Raw genomic sequence first — 17,850 nt, forward strand, 5'->3', positions numbered from 1 at the left:
AGCTCCGATGAAGTGAGCTGTAGCTCACGAAAGCTTATGCTCAAATAAATTGGTTAGTCTCTAAGGTGCCACAAGTACTCCTTTTCTTTTTGCAAATACAGACTAACACGGCTGTTACTCTGAAACCTAACTTGCATTAGATTTCAAAGAGCTAGAAAGGCAGGTCAAAGAAGGGTTCCATACATACTCCAGAATCCCTGGAATGCCTAGCATGCTCTCTCTCAATTAGTTGAGAATCACCTTTTAAAGTAAGCCTCATGCTATACTTATGTACTGACTTGATCATTCGCTCTCATCTTCGAGCAGTTAAAAAAGAGTATGTTAATCTTAATCAACTCAAAAGGGAAATGTAGTTCACTGTAATAAGCTCCTATCTTGAAACTGAATTAACACATTTGCCACCTCTATTTCCACTTCATCTCAATCTCTATAAAATGTCATTGACAACAGAATTATAAATAAAGTAGTTTTACTGTTGTGACACATGCAAACACCACTTAGTTGAAGGTCAGTCACCATTTCCATTACAAGCTAGTCTTCTCCAAAAGCTGTACTAAAATGGCAATAAAAATGTCCTTGAAGTTAGAAGCTAGCACAACGTACAAAATCTCATCTTATCATTTCGGAGGTTGGGATGGGAGAAAAACAGATGAAAGACAAAAGCTTACCAAAAAAATTCACATAGCAGCTTTAAAGCTGCATCAAAAAAGGAATAGTCAGAAGTAGACCAATACATAATCTCTATTATTTATTTCAATACACTTTAAAAGTCCTCCCATGCCAAAGCAGGCATTTCCAGCAGCAAAGCCCTGTTTAGTAATGCAGATTCATTAAATTCCACGAGGGAGAGAGAGAGAGAGAGAGAGAGAGAGAGAGAGAGAGAGAGAGAGAGAAACAAATTGAAGGGTATATTCCACTTCCACCCAACTGTCCGTGGAGATACGAGATCACACCCTGGTGAAGTGGTACAGGTGGTCTTCTAATAAAGGGGAAACAGGATCCGGGAATATAGAAGCTGGTACAATGTCCTTGAGCATCTCATCAAAAGTTCTGCTTAGCACTCCCTGGGTGTCTGGAAGGGGCACACTGACGCCAAGGCAGAAGAGCATGCAATCTGCAGCTAAAATCTCTGCTGTTTCCACAGTCCCTAGGTTATACAATCATGGAGCTTCACATCGGTCCGCTCAGAAAAAAGTGAAGCTCCCTTGAAGGGAAGGTCCTGAAGGGCTTTTGCTGGACCTCATGCTGGAGACCTGAGGACTGTAACCATGAACTCCTTTGCATGGCCACTATGGAGGCTGTGAATATAGCTGCTGAATCCACCACATGCAGGGCAACTTGCAAGGAAGCCCTGGCTATCAACTTCCCCTTGTCCACCAGCGAGAACTTCTGCCTGACCTTTTGGGGAAGCAAGTCCTTGAACTTCAACATGGAGTCCCACACGTTGACGTCATATCTGTTCAGCAGTGACTTCTGCTTAGTGATCCCAAGCTGCAGCCCAGTAGAGTACACCTTTCTACTGAAAAGTACAATTTCTTGGAGATTTTCGCCTTAGGAGTTGCCTGCAGACCCTGCCTTTCCCTCTTGGCCATGGACATCACCAGGTATGGGGGGGAGGGGGGGGTAGGCAGAGAGGAGGAACAGGGAGACGTATGTGTATAGGAACTCATAGCCACGGGCAGGGACAAAGTATTTCCTCTCAACTCTTTTTAAGGTGGGGGGAAGGGAAGCAGGGGGGTTGCCACAGGGCTTTCACTGGGTCCATAATGGCCTCATTGATAGGCAATGGCGCTGGTGTCATGTTGTCCCTCCAGTGCAGTCAGTTTGTCTGGTACCAGATTCAGTGCCTGAGTCAAGGCTGGAGTCAACAGTGCCGACTGCGATGCCGAGGCAGAGAAGCAGCCTGACCGAGGTCACACTCCACTCTGCTCCCCATGCCTGGCTGTCTTCGGTGTGGGGGAAAGTCCCCTTTCAGCCAGCTTCTTTCTGTGCTGCTTCTTCAACAACTGGGATGCTGAATGGTGCCAGGACTCCTGTATGGTGGGATGAGCACTCCTCTCGGACGCTGAGGTGCTCGGTGCCAAGTCCAACCAGCTTAGCTCAGAGGAAGATCTCAGCGCTGCTCCCTTAGTAGGAGCTTTAACCTGGACTCCCAGTCCTCCTTCATATGAGGTTTAATTCAATGCAGATCTAATACTGATCCCTGACGTGAGCCTCACCCAAGCACTTTAGGCAACTAGAGTGCGGGTTGCTCAGAGGCACAGCCTTGTTGCAGGAGACACAGGGCTAGAAGCCCGGTTTCTGAGGCGTGCCTCAGCGCCGGAAATGGACAAACCTCCGCTAACTAATGAAGAAAACCAACTATGCTAACATACTAATATTAAAAAACTATTTACAACCGAGAAAAGGTTGCCGTAGCAAGGAGAGCAGGGCCAGCGACCATCACAGGCAGTAAAAAGGAACTGAGGGGGCATGGGGTCACCTGGGCCGTTTATACTGGCATTATGTGCACCCGGCACCAGAGGACATCTGAGCAGCCCCAAAGAGGACCACGGAGGGGAAATTTTCCAGTGACTGTGCTCAGAATACCTACAGTGGAATGGACATGTACAAGCACTGGAAGAAGAAACAAGTATGTCGTCAAAGTCACGAAAGATCCAGAAACACATGTGATTGTTAAAAATCATGAGATCTTAACTGAGTGAATTGCATGGTTTGGGTCTGACTCCTGATTTTGTAACTGTCTGTGGAAAACCCTCCTGACACCCATGTGTGCACATTTTCAGGATGAAAATTCGAATAGAAATGAACAGAAAACTTGTACATAAAAATTTGGGACACAGCATTCCCATCTTTGTCCCCCCTCCTCCCGACAACTCTTGGCATGACATACTTATTCTCAGTCACCACTCCCTGGCAACCCCACTCTCCTCTCCCACAAGCACTCTCTCCAGCATCTTTCCACAGACTTTCACCCACCCTCTCCAGCTGCCCCTAACCCCAGCAGACATCACTTGTTCCAAATTCTCTTCCTCACCTCACATGGCACGAAGCAGCCTCTGCCCTCCAGTACTACTTCAACTTCAGCAGTTTGCACCAGAACCTGGTCGGTTACCCCAACAATCCAGCAGGTTAATTCCCCTCTCTCAAGTCCTTCAACCCCGTGGAATCAGCCTCACCCCAGTTTCCAACAAATACGGCCAACTTCTCTGCCAATAGAAGGTTACGCTGTTGCCGCCTCCCCCTGCTTTCCTGCACCATTACCCAAACAATATGACCCCTGTCCACAGTTACTGCACTGCAAGTGGAAGAAGGCCCATCTAAGGCCCCTATTGCCTCATTTTGAGGGGTGGAGGTGGCTCCCTGATACTTCCATGCAGGACACTGAGGGGTACACGAGAACTACAGGCAGCTGCCCTCTCAGCAGATGGAAGAGGTCTCTCATGGCCACAGGTGGAAGAGGTCTCTCATGGCCACAGGTGGAAGAGGTAACTGAGCTCAGATTCCTGAGCCACCTGCAGCTGCTCACATGATCAGAGCTTTACGGACCTCACAATTAAGGAGTGCTGGCAAATAGGGTATCAACTACATTTTATTCTGCTTAGGAAGACTCTGACCTTTAAAGGGTTCACACATCACTGGTTTTATGTATTTTTGTAATAATGCGTTTTATAGCTCATGTTCTTGTAGCACAGTATGATTATGCGATCTGTCACAATGATGCAATGTTACAATACAGTGTTTTATTATTTTGGCATTTCTTACCATGCTCACCACTGTAATCTTGTGGGGCAGAGAATACAGGATTTAGTAGATTGTCAGCTTGGCAAATAAACAAGCCTTTAAGAAAGGTCTGGAAACATGTTTTCAAGCCTTATTAACTAAGGCATTTGTATATAAATAATGCCTTTTAAAACCAGAATGCACAGAGTCTCTGGAGATTTCGTGCTCTGCCCACCTTATTTGAAAAGTGTTTCCAGGGACAGTTTTTCCAAATTTGGCAGCTATAGATGATCATCCCTCTTCTATATGAAGCAGCACATCTAGGATTTTTTCTAGGGCTGTCAAGTGATTAAAATAATTAATTGCAATAAATCACAATTAATCACATTGTTAAACAATAGAATACCGTTTATTTAAATTTAAATGTATTTAAAGAGATCATACTACAGTACTTGTATGAGATGAACTGAAATACTGTTTCTTTTGTTTATTTTTACAGTGCAAATATTTGTAATAAAAATAAAATAAAGTGAGTACCGTACACTTTGTATTCTGTGTTGTAATTGAAATTCATATCCTTGAAAATGTAGAAAAATATCCAAAATATTTAATAGATTTCAATTGGTATACTATTGTTTAACAGTGCGATTAATCACGATTTTTTTTGAGTTAATCACATAAGTTAACTGTGATTCATAGACAGCCCTAGTTCTTTCACAAGAATCATCACGGCAGGATAGGGTCTTTGAAGTTACATGGTGGTAAGTCCCAGAGAACTCTGAGGGAGAAAGCCAAGGGCTATTATTGTAAAGACCACTACTAAAGGCTGGTAAACGAGAGAAAAGATGAAGATGCAGCTAAAGACTCAGAAAATACTGGAGAAAACAGAAGGGGAGATTAGAGTGGAAAATACTGAACAAGTAAAAAGAAATAAAGATTACATAAGAAACAGAATATCCCCTTCAAATACCATCTTCTACTCTGCTTAGCTGCATTATAGTAATTTCAAATGTGGCCACAAAATTCTGTTTTAAATACCTAAAAATTAACAAGTGCTGTTATGTTATTTTTTAATTTCCAAATGGTAACTTTTAAAACAACCCTTTACAATGTTTGCAACTCAAACATTGTAGTATTTTGCAAAACACAAAACAAAGGCAAAACGGACTAGAAAGTGATTGCTGTTTTTATGCATCCGATGAAGTGAGCTGTAGCTCATGAAAGCTTATGCTCAAATAAATTGGTTAGTCTCTAAGATGCCACAAGTACTCCTTTTCTTTTTGCTGTTTTTGTGTAATTTAAAAGTTCAATTTAAAAAAAACTTTCAGTTTTAATGATCTGCGGCTATTTGTAAAATAAGATTTTATTTAAAAAGGTTTTCCCCACCCACCAGTAATGCAGTGAATTACGTTTGTAAAACTAAGTTCCTTCTCAGCATCTGCAGCTATGAAAATAAAATGCTTCAGCATTTAAGCCTTGATCCAAAGCCCACTGAAGTCAAAACAATCTCTTTCCATAGACTTCAGTGGATTTTGGATTGGGCCCTCATACAGAGATGATTTTCCTGCAACTGAGCTATTATATGCCTTATCCCCTTCTCCCTCCTTCCTCTTGTGTACATTTGTAACCCCAGAATATACCATTTGCAGGTTATATTTTCTCTGGAAAGCATGACACTATTTTCCTGCCCTTTGGGGTATTTGATTTTTGAATTCCTGTGCTTCTTTCAAACACTTTCACTGCTAGCATCCATAATGTATAAATCCTTTGCTTTGTCATACCTTGTGAAAGCTGGAAGATTTAAAGCTGTGTCACCTGTCTAAAGCAATTTCAAGTAAGGGATGCTTGAGAGGAGATTAGATTTCTGAGTAAGGCCCCTAGGAAACCGGTAATGACTGCATGTATGTATTTGTAAAAGAAAATCTATAGTGTCACTGTTAATTATTAAACCTTCATTACAATGTAAGGGGTGGGGGAAAAAGCTAGTTCCTTAGCATCATAAGAAGAATTGCTAGAACATGCTGACGAAAATGGTGTTTGCCAATACTATTTACTCTAATTTCAGTTGCATGCTTTCACTAAAACACTGTTTAATGACAAACATTTGACTGAATGATTTCCCATCATTATTTACAAACAATGTTCTTAGTAAAAAGAAAAGGAGTACTTGTGGCACCTTAGAGACTAACAAATTTATTTGAGCATAAGCTTTCCTGAGCTACAGCTCACTTCATCGGATGCATTCAGTGGAACATACAGTGGGGAGATTTATATACATAGAGAACATGTAACAATGGGTGTTACCATGCACACTGTAACAAGACAGTGATCACTTAAGGTGAGCTATTACTGGCGGGGGGGGGGGGAGAACACGGGACGACACACGACAGGGGAGGAGGAGAAAACCTTCTGTACTGATAATCAAGGTGGGCCATTTCCAGAGGTTGACAAGAACATCTGAGGAACAGTTTTTTTGTTGAAGAATTGCGTTCTTACAACTACAATACCCACCTGCTCAAGTGAAGAAACAGATTGACAGAGCCAGAAGAGTACCCAGAAGTTACCTACTACAGGACAGGCCAAACAAAGAAAGTAACAGAATGCCACTAGCCGTCACCTTCAGTCCCCAACTAAAACCTGTCCAGCGCATGGTCAAGGATCTACAACCTATCCTGGAGGACGACCCATCACTCTCTCGGATCTTGGGAGACAGGCCAATCCTTGCTTACAGACAGCCCCCCAACCTGAAGCAAATACTCACCAGCAACCACACACCACACAACAGAACCACTAACCCCGGAACCTATCCTTGCAACAAAGCCCATTGCCAACTGTGTCCACATATCTATTCAGGGAACACCATCATAGGGCCTAATCACATCAGCCACACTATCAGAGGCTTGTTCACCTGCACATCTACCAACGTGATATATGCCATCATGTGCCAGCAATGCCCCTCTGCCATGCACATTGGTCAAACTGGACAGTCTCTACGTAAAAGAATAAATGGACACAAATCAGAAGTCAAGAATTAACACATTCAAAAACCAGTTGGAGAACACTTCAATCTCTCTGGTCACTCGATTACAGACCTAAAAGTGGCAATTCAACAAAAAAACTTCAAAAACAGACTCCAACAAGAGACTGCTGAATTGGAATTAATTTGCAAACTGGATACAATTAACTTAGGCTTGAATAGAGACTGGGAATGAATAGGTCATTACACAAAGTAAAACTTTCCCCATGTTTATTCCCCCCCCCACCCCCCCACTGTTCCTCAGATGTTCTTGTCAACTGCTGGAAATGGCCCACCTTGATATCACTACAAAAGGTTCCCATCGTGCCCCCCCGCCCAGCTCTCCTGCTGGTAATAGCTCATCTTAAGTGATCATTCTCCTTACAGTGTGTATGGTAACACCCATTGTTTCATGTTCTCTGTGTATATAAATCGCCCCACTGTATTTCCACTGAATGCATCCGATGAAGTGAGCTGTAGCTCACGAAAGCTTATACTCAAATTTCTCAGTCTGTAAGGTGCCACAAGTACTCCTTTTCATTAGCTTCCGTTACTGCAACAACCGGGGGTGGGGCGGTGGGGGGAAACTTTTCCTGAAAGGCACCATGTTATAAGTTTTAAAGAAGCCACTGTGAATTGGAGCAAGTAGACCCAACTCACTCAATAGGCCATTTATCTTTTACTGTACTTGAATTTTCACACCACCTACTTTTGAATTCAAATATTTGTTCCCTATTTTCTGGCATGCACACAAATGGAAAAATATAGGTGTTGGTACAAAACTACCCAGTACTCAAAGTTCTGTTTACAATTTTGGACCATGAGAAACACACTACGAAGTGGATTTAACAAGTTTAAATGAGCAATAAAACAAGTATACATGAACAGTCTCACAAAGTAATGTTTACTTATCTCATGCCCCAAGCAAATATGTCCTTTACCACTCCTTCCCCTCCCAAAAGAGATGCATGAAGCTGCCGAACTTACATTAACTCATCTTGATTCTTCCTTTTACAATACTTGGAAAATATCAAATGCACAGTTACTATAAAACGTCTTCCTACAGCACGCAGCAATAAACATCTATATTTGAGAGCAGAACTGAATCTCAGGATTATTATTTATCTACTCTGTCCTATCCCCTCACTGGAACAGTCAGACCTGGCATCTTATTTTAATGTGAAGAAGATGCTGAGGAAGGCAGGCCAACAAGAAAAGTGTTTCTAGTGTTTGCAAGCCTTTACAACGCTAACAATTCATCACCATGACAGGCTTTGTTTATCTATATGACATACTGAACCAGAGTTTTGACTATGTATTGTTCAGCCCTGCAAGGTATATGATCTTGAAAATAGAAACAAAAACAAACTACAATAACTTTATAGTACTTTAATCTTCAAGCAGCCAGTTCCAAACAGATTTCTTTCAGAAGCTGTTGAATGTACATCCACTACTGGTTAAAACAGTATTATCCAAAATTTTGGCTCCTGTTGTTGCTGTCTTTCACTGAGGCACTATAGCAGTTCCTACTACTGCATCACCCTGCAGACCACAAACATGGCAGACAATGAGAGTAGCCTGCCATGTTGTTTGAACACTTCCCTTTTCAACATTAACATTAAATGTTAAATTAACATTTTCCCCTTAACATTAAAAAGCAGAGTAGTTTTTAAACTAAGAGATGGGGGAAAGCCAATTGCTGCAGAGGTGCACGTGGATTGGAAAGAGACTTCTCTTAGAGGAGAGTCTATTGATAGAGATTCTCTAGGTTTTAGTCAGGAGGAGAGGATGGAAGAGGATAAAGTATGGACCAGATCAGATGAGAAACATTCACAAAGAATCTGGCATCAGAAAAGGGCAGACAGTGACAAGTTTTTAAAGTGCTTGTACACAAATGCTAGAAGTCTAAATAATAAGATGGGTGAACTAGAGTGCCTTGTGTTATAGGAGGCTATTGATATAATAGGCATCACAGAAATCTGGTGGAGTGAGGACAATCAATGTGACACAATCATTCCGGGGTACAAAATATATTGAAAGGACAGAACAGGTCATGCGGGGGGTTGGGGTGGGGGTGGCACTATATGTGAAAGAAAATGTAGAATCGGATGAAATAAAAATCTTAAATGAATCCATGTTCCATAGAATCTCTATGGATAGCAATTCCATGCTCTAATAAGAATATAACAGTGGGGATCTATTATCTACCACCTGACCAGGACAGTGAAAGTGACGATGAAATGCTAAGGGAGATTAGAGAGGCTATCAAAATAAACTCAGTAATAGTGGGGGATTTCAATTATCCCCATACTAATTGGGTACATGTCACCTCAGGACGAAATGCAGAGACAAAATTTCTCGATACTTTAAATGACTGCTTCTTGGAGCAGCTGGTACAGGAACCCACAAGGGGAGAGGCAACTCTCAATCTAGTCCCGAGTGGACCGTAGGATCTGGTCCAAGAGCTAACTGTAACAGGACTTCTTGGAAATAGTCACCATAACATAACATTTAACATTCCTGTGGTGGGAAGAAACCGTAACAGCCCAACACTGTGGCATTTAATTTCAGAAAGGGGAACTATGCAAAAATGAGAAGATTAGTTAAACAGAAATTAAAAGGTACAGTGACTCGAGTGAAATCTCTGCAAGCTGCATGGACACTTTTCAAAGACACCATAATAGAGGCTCAACTTAAATGTATACCCCAAATTAAAACACATAGTAAAAGAACTAAAAAAGAGCCACCGTGGCTTAACAGCTATGTAAACGAAGCAGTGAGAAATAAAAAAGGCATCTTTTAAAAAGTGGAAGTCAAATCCTAGTAAGGGGCATAAACACTGCCAAATTAAATGTAAAAATGTAATAAGAAAAGCCAAAAAGGAGTTTGAAGAACAGCTAGCCAAAAACTCAAAAGGTAATAAAATGTTTAAGTACATCAGAAGCAAGAAGCCTGCTAAACAACCAGTGGGGCCCTTGGACGATTGAGATACAAAAGGAACACTTAAAGACGATAAAGTCATCGCAGAGAAACTAAATGAATTCTTTGCTTCAGTCTTCTCGGCTGAGGATGTTAGGGAGATTCCCAAACCTGAGCCGTCTTTTGTAGGTGACAAATTTGAGGAATTGTCACAGATTGAAGTGTCACTAGAGGAGGTTTTGTAATTAATTGAGAAACTTAACAGTAACAAGTCACCAGGACCAGATGGCATTCAACCAAGAGTTCTGAAAGAACTCAAATGTGAAATTGCAGAACTATTAACTATGGTTTGTAACCGGTCCTTTAAATCAGCTACTGTCCCCAATGACTGGAAGATAGCTAATGTAACGCCAATATTTAAGAGGGGCTATAGAGGTGATACTGGCAATTACAGACCGGTAAGTCTAATGTCAGTACTGGGCAAATTAGTTGGAACAATAGTAAAGAATAAAATTGTCAGACACATAGAAGAACATAAATTGTTGAGCAAAAGTTAACATGGTTTCTGTAAAGGGAGATCATGTCTTACTAATCTAATAGAGTTCTTTGAGGGGGTTAAACATGTGGACAAGGGGGGATCCAGTGGACATCGTGTACTTAGATTTCCAGAAAGCCTTTGACAAGGTCCCTCACCAAAGGCTCTTACATAAATTAAGTTGTCATGGGATAAGAGGGAAGATCCTTTCATGGATTGAGAACGGGTTAAAAGACAGGGAACAAAGGGTAGGAATAAATGGTAAATTTTCAGAATGGCGAGGGGTAACTAGTGGTGTTCCCCAAGGGTCAGTCCTAGGACCAATCCTATTCAACTTATTCATAAATGATCTGGAGAAAGGGGTAAACAGTGAGGTGGAAAAGTTTGCAGACTACACTAAACTGCTCAAGATAGTTAAGATCAAAGCAGACTGTGAAAAACTTCAAAAAGATCTCACAAAACTAAGTGACTGGACAACAAAATGGCAAACAAAATTTAATGTGGACAAATGTAAAGTAATGCACATTGGAAAAAATAACCCCAACTATATATACACAATATGATGGGGGCTAATTTAGCTACAACTAATCAGGAGAAAGATCTTGGAGTCATCGTGGATAGTTCTCTGAAGACGTCCAGGCAGTGTGCAGCAGCAGTCAAAAAAGCAAACGGGATGTTAGGAGCCATTAAAAAAGGGATAGAGAATAAGATGGAGAATATCTTATTGCCCTTATATAAATCCATGGTATGCCCACATCTTGAATACTGCATACAGATGTGGTCCCCTCATCTCAAGATATACTGGCATTAGAAAAGGTTCAGAAAAGGGCAACTAAAATGATTAGGGGTTTGGAACGGGTCCCATATGAGGGGAGATTAAAGAGGCCAGGACTTTTCATTTTGGGGGAAAAAAGGAGACTAAGGAGGGATATGATAGAGGTATATAAAATCATGAGTGGTGTGGAGAAAGTGAATAAGGAAAAGTTATTTACTTGTTCCCATAATATAAGAACTAGGGGCCACCAAATGAAATTAATGGGCAGCAGGTTTAAAACAAATAAAAGGAAGTTCTTCTTCACTCAGCGCACAGTCAACCTGTGGAACTCCTTGCCTGAGGAGATTGTGTAGGCTAGGACTATAACAGGGTTTAAAAGAGAACTGGATAAATTCATGGAGGTTAAGTCCATTAATGGCTATTAGCCAGGATGGGTAAGGAATGGTGTCCCTAGCCTCTGTTTGTCAGAGAGTGGAGACTGATGGCAGGAGAGAGATCACTTGATCATTACCTGTTAAATTCACTTGCTCTGGGGCACCTGGCATTGGCCACTGTCAATTGACAGGATACTGATTGGGTTAGACCAAAGATCCATCCAGCTATGGCCATTCTTATGTTCTTAACAGCAGTTGGAACCAAGCCACTCCGTGCACAAAAAAGGACTTCTGTACCTTTTCTAATATTAAAAATAAGAGCAAAATGGTTTCGTGTTGAAGGTGCAAGTTGGTTCTTATGTTCACCAATTTGTTCATCTCCAACTGGCAACATCAAGTAATACAACATTTCTGATATGGTTTTAGAGGAAATAAAATCAACTATTCCACTACAGTTTACTGCTGGCTATGCTCATCTGTTCCTGGAAATGTTGTCTGTTTTGTTCGGGAATCAGACTTATTGGGTTTGTTCATCCCCTATAATGCCAAATTTTTTGTTTTTCTAAAAGTCAATTGGAGATTATTTAAAAATGTAGCAGCCTGCATAATCCATTTTGTATTTTTTGGATATTTTTCAAAAAGAAAAGGATTAGAAGTGCTGGCTATAGTATATTACAATACATTTATACAGGACCATTCACAAATAATCCCAGTGCACTTTGCAATTCAGGCACCACTGAAATTGCAAAACATCTTTACTTGCTATATAGAAACATTCATCTGTCTGAATATGAACAGCTAGTCTGTTTTGTAATTCTAGGGGATGTACACAGACACAATGTTCATGCCCCAACTATGCAATGACACTGCTTACTATTAATTTGTTCCTTCTTGCTCTATGCCCATCAGAAAACAGTCACATATATTAGTGGTCATATCCAGACAGAATCATTAAGGTCACAGCTGCTAGAGGAGTGGGTAGTAGGGAAAAGGAAAAGGGGCAGATGTCACATTTAATTTACTAGTTTGTTTTCCTGACACTAATCATAAAATCATAGAATAATAGAGTTGGAAGGGACCTCTGGAGGCCATCTAGTCCAACCCCCTGCCCAGAGCAGGACCAATCCCAACTAAATCATCCCAGCCAGGGCTTTGTCAAGCCTCACCTTAAAAACTTCTAAGGAAGGGGATTCCACCACCTCCCTAGGTAACACATTCCAGTGTTTCACCACCCTCCTAGTGAAAAAGTTTTTCCTAATATCCAACCTAAACCTCCCCCACTGCAACTTGAGACCATTACTCCTTGTCCTGTCATCTGCTATCACTGAGAATAGTCTAGATCCATCCTCTTTGGATTCACCTTTCAGGTAGTTAAAAGCAGCTATCAAATCCCCCCTCATTCTTCTCTTCTGAAGTCTAAATAATCCCAGTTCCCTCAGCCTCTCCTCATAAGTCATGTGTTCCAGTCCCCTAATCATTTTTGTTGCCCTTCGCTGGACTCTCTCCAATTTTTCCACATCCTTCTTGTAGTGTGGGGCCCAAAACTGGACACAGTACTCCAGATGAGGCCTCACCAATGTCGAATAGAGGGGAACGATCACATCCCTCAATCTGCTGGCAATGCCCCTACTTATACACCCCAAAATGCCATTGGCCTTCTTGGCAACAAGGGCACACTGTCGACTCATATCCAGCTTCTCGTCCACTGTAACCCTTGTTCCTTCTCTGCAGAACTGCTGCCTAGCCATTCGGTCCCTAGTCTGTAGCGGTGCATTGGATTCTTCCGTCCTAAGTGCAGGACTCTGCACTTGTCCTTGTTGAACCTCATCAGATTTCTTTTGGCTCAATCCTCCAATTTGTCTAGGTCCCTCTGTATCCTATCCCTACCCTCCAGCGTATCTACCACTCCTCCCAGTTTAGTGTCATCCGCAAGCTTGCTGAGGGTGCAATCCACACCATCCTCCAGATCATTAATGAAGATATTGAACAAAACCGGCCCCAGGACTGATCCTTGGGGCACTCCGCTATATACCATCTGCCAACTAGACATGGAGCCATTGATCACTACCCGTTGAGTCCAACAATCTAGCCAACTTTCTACCCACCTTGTAGTGCATCCATCCAGCCCATACTACTTTAACTTGCTGACAAGAATACTGTGGGAGACCGGGTCAAAAGCTTTGCTAAAGTCAAGGAATAACACGTCCACTGCTTTCCCTTCATCCACAGAACCAGTTATCTCATCATAGAAGTCAATTAGATTAGTCAGGCATGACTTTCCCTTGGTGAATCCATGCTGACTGTTCCTGATCACTTTCCTCTCGTCTAAGTGCTTCAGAATGTAAAGAATGTAACGTAAAGTCCTACACAGTTTATACTCCACAGCTCAAGAACAGAACCCATCTGATAGACAATTCATAAAAGTACACTGATGATCAAACACGTGAAAGATCAATGGATTTAAATTGGGCTCAGGTGTGTAAGGAAAAAGCAGTGAATGTGGAAAACTATTTTGGATTTTAAAAGCTTGCTTAATTCAGAGAACAACATTCAAATCCCTGTACACACATTTTCCAAATTAGTTATCTATAAAAAAGACCAGAATCTATCGCTCCATAGTGCGTTTCCATACACAAATATATACATTTTTGCCCTCTTGCAGATATACCTTGACGGAAGTTCCTGCAAACCAAGTATCACTAAACTTACACACAGTGAGTAAGAACAGAATGGAGGATGTGGCTAGAAGCATGTGGCTTTTTTTTTATTTACCTCTGTAGTTCACTAAGCCCTCTAGTTGTTGACAGGCTGGGGTTTAGCCTCAGGAAGTTCTGTTTTAAATTGAGATGCGTGAGGTCGTGGCTGTAGAAGAGGTTGGCAGGCAGATGCTCCAGACTGCAGCATGAGAGATCCACTGAGCTTATGCGCTGCGAGGCAACCTAGAAAATAAGATAATCGAACACATTAACACTCCTAAAATATGGGAATGTCATCCTTTACACGTACAAGTGCAAGATAAGATTTTTTACACAGCAGACATCATTGGTCAATGTTGTCAGTACACATGCCCATGTGTGTATAACTTTCTCACCAATTATTCTGACCCTATTTTTTCAACTCTCCCTTGCTTTGTTGTAATGCCACTTCAGCTCCACTGGTGATCAGTCCATACGGACATGTACAATACAGGCCTTCTAATACAAGACTTTAAGCATTTGAAATCCTCACAAATAGACATCTAAAAAAATTAAAGCAATACTTTAAGACCTGAGGGAAAGATCAGAGATTGGCTGCGGGTGGATAACCGTAGCAAATGAGACAGTGCCAATGTCTTTATTGCTCCATAGGCAGGGAGTATACCAGAATGATGAAAAAAGCACAACTGCACAAAAGGGTGCCATATCCACCTGCCCTATCTGAAACACTTAAATGCATTACTAATGATGGGATATTGAAAGAAAAATCACCATATCACATTAAAAAACCAACATAAAAATAGGTTACTAATTTATAGACACGCCTATTGCTGCTCGTGTTGCAATTCCACCCTGGCCACTACAATTCAGAGGAAAAAATGGCCAAGAGTAACCAAGAGAGGGTATGAGAAAGGAGATGCTGAGATCTGGGGGGGGTTTAATACTCCTCAGAAGAAAAAGATACCTATCCATATTGATCAAAGAAATACCACCAGCCACCGTATTTACACCTGTTGCTAACCTGGTTTCAGACATGATATGTTGAGTAGCAACAAGTCTGTACTTACTCATGCTTCATTATACATCAATAAGGCCCCTGTGGCAAAAAGACTTCAAAAAGAAGGTACCCTATTCCTGCCTCCCACCAACGCAGCTTCTGCCAAAACTATTTAAAAATCCTTTTCACTTGGTCATGCAGAAAGGGGGATGGGGACAGAGAAACAGGCTGGTCTTCCCTAGAAAATCAGCTCAACATTAGAAAAAGACCTTGAGGAGCTATGTGAACAGGCAGAATGTTGGATAGGACATTGCAGTCAGTGAATGCTGCGTTTGACATACAGTTATGAGTAAACTCTACTGGAACCATAACATTAATTTTCTAGTGAAGATGAGCCAGAGACAATGAATAAAGAAATAAGGGAAAGTCTACCACTGGGAAGGTCCACGACTTGTATAGAGAGAAGGGGCTTTGTGTGATGACCTTGTTAAAGAAATAAGAATCAAAAGAAGAGGTACATCTCACCATATTAAGCCTCCACAGTAGCACAAATGATGCTTAAATGGACATATATTGTATCAGCTATTCATTCCAACAGCAATGTTATTTTATTTGGTCAGTGGCATTTTTATTGCCCTCATACTTTTAAGGCCCAATAAAAATACAAACAACATCTAATGGACACAAAAGGAAAAATTCATAAACACCACACAAGGAGATCTGATAAGAGCTCAATAAGTAAGATGACATGTAGCTCAAAAGTTATAAAATAATTTTTGTGCAAAGTCATGGCCCTGAATGCAGACACACAAGTCAGGCTTAGCCAGCACAGTCCAATTGCATTCTGAGGCCGAGGCTGAAGGCAGGGGTCAGGAACAAGAAGTAGAGTTCATTCATTATATTTTAAATGCAAAGGGGGCGGGGGGGGGGGACACGACTGTAGGATAGATCAACTCCATTGTAAGCTTCAAGGGGAAAATGTCAGTTACAAACAGTTTTGTAGTTTTCTGTATAGTTTTTTCATTCAAAATGCTCATTTTGTCTACTCACCAATTACACCTTGTATCTGTTTTAGTGTACCCATACATTTCATACTTAGGTCCCTAAAGGATCAAGAATGCTTTTTTCTATACTAACCAAAATGCCATCTGTATGCCATTCTAACCAAGCATAAGAGCACAGTGATAATTCCATTTTAGTGTCAGAATGTGGCTGGTAAGGTATGAACCACCACCAACCACCACCACAAGGGTTCCCCCACACAGCTTGTCTGCACTGAAGTTAATTTGGATTAAGGTAGGGTGTGAATTTAAAGTAGACTAACTATTCCTGATTAACTCTGTGTGGATGCTCTTGTTCTGGAGTAAGAGTGCTCTATTCCCAATTAGCCTAATTACTTCCCAAAGTGGGTTTCTTTGAAGATGCCTCTAATACAAAACTAAAATGTAAGCAAAAATACATATTAAAAAGTTTTAGTCCAGACAACTGTCAATTTTACTGACTTATCAAACTCTGTATATGGCTTATAAATGAAGCAATATTCTGAGGACAATGAATTTTAGTATCCCAATGGAAAATATTAATATATATCTAACAGCTCATTTCCATAGTTCTCAATGAACCATAAACATATTGCCTTCCAATATTTCTCTTTTTGCTACCACAAACTGGTAGGCAACACAAGGGCAGATTTCCTGGATCACATTTACACTGAGAAAGATACGGAAAAAACCCAAGCAATCCTTTGCAATATATTCTCTCAGCTCTCAAGAGTGAGTTTTTTAAAATATGTAATATTCATCTTCAAAATCTGGGTAAACATTAAAGTGATGTCTTGGCTTCCAAATTAAACAGTAAAGGAGGAGATTTAAAATCTTGTGTTTCCCTCAAGCCAGACTGAAAGGGACTTTGTGCATGACTTTTTTACTTGCTATTGGATTGTTAAAATCAGAGCATTCTTATAAAGCCTACTGCAGTGGGGGACACAGGACATTTCTAGGCATGGCTAAAAATCACAGCAATGAATTTATAGCACACTTGAAGAAAAAAAATCAGGCAACAAGAGCAATCTTCACACAAAAGGGTAAGAAAAAGAAGCCTTGCAGCTAGGGGCAATCAAATCTGCAAAAAGAACATGAAAGATTTCCTTAGATTTCCTCCCCAACCTAGCCCCTCTAGAGAAAAGATAAATTACAGCAAAAGCAAGCTCCTCCCCCAAAAAATATTTCTTGCAGAATGAGAACTACACTCCAGCAGCATTAACTATTAAAAAAAAAAAACAACTAAGATTAACTAAAATTACTACCATGATAAAAACTTGGTTTGTTTGGGGTTTTTTCTTGTTTGCTTTTGCTCAGGTTTACAGAGAGGGCATCAGACTTGTTCTGTCTAGGGAGCCCAACGCTTCTCAACTTCATCTATATTGAAAAACACCCCCTTTTAACAATACAAAAAGTAGGACGATCATGATCCCAGACCTGTTCATAATCTCCAACGTGAAAAAACCCATGGGGGCCAGCTGAATCTTCCTGAATTTTCTTCAGTTATCTTGCCCTAAGCTAGACCTAGGTGCGATGCCTACTGTTCACGTAAAATAGACTGTAGCAATAACCCTGTAAGAAAAATGGTAGGTTTGCAGTGGTGGGTACAGGATCACTAAGGATAGCAGTTAAAAACATGGGTGCAAACAAAACACTTAACTATACTCGGTTCAAAGACGACTGTCTGAATAGATTTTATGGAAATCTGGTTTTCCCCGTTAATATTGCAAAAGGAGACCTAAAGGAACAGTAATATGGCAGTCCAGATACAATTT

General features: G+C 41.0%; 1 protein-coding gene across 1 annotated transcript in view; it reads right to left on the minus strand.

The window, feature by feature from the left end:
* Nucleotides 1-17,850, minus strand: part of PHLPP1 (PH domain and leucine rich repeat protein phosphatase 1) — a 220,325-nt gene that overhangs the window by 59,928 nt on the left and 142,547 nt on the right. The window contains exon 4 of the mRNA XM_048839707.2: nt 14,115-14,281. Coding sequence (XP_048695664.2) covers nt 14,115-14,281 — 167 coding nt within the window. The remainder of the gene's footprint in view (nt 1-14,114; nt 14,282-17,850) is intronic.

This window comes from Caretta caretta, chromosome 2 (assembly GCF_965140235.1).
Source record: "Caretta caretta isolate rCarCar2 chromosome 2, rCarCar1.hap1, whole genome shotgun sequence".
Taxonomy (NCBI): Eukaryota; Metazoa; Chordata; order Testudines; family Cheloniidae; genus Caretta; species Caretta caretta.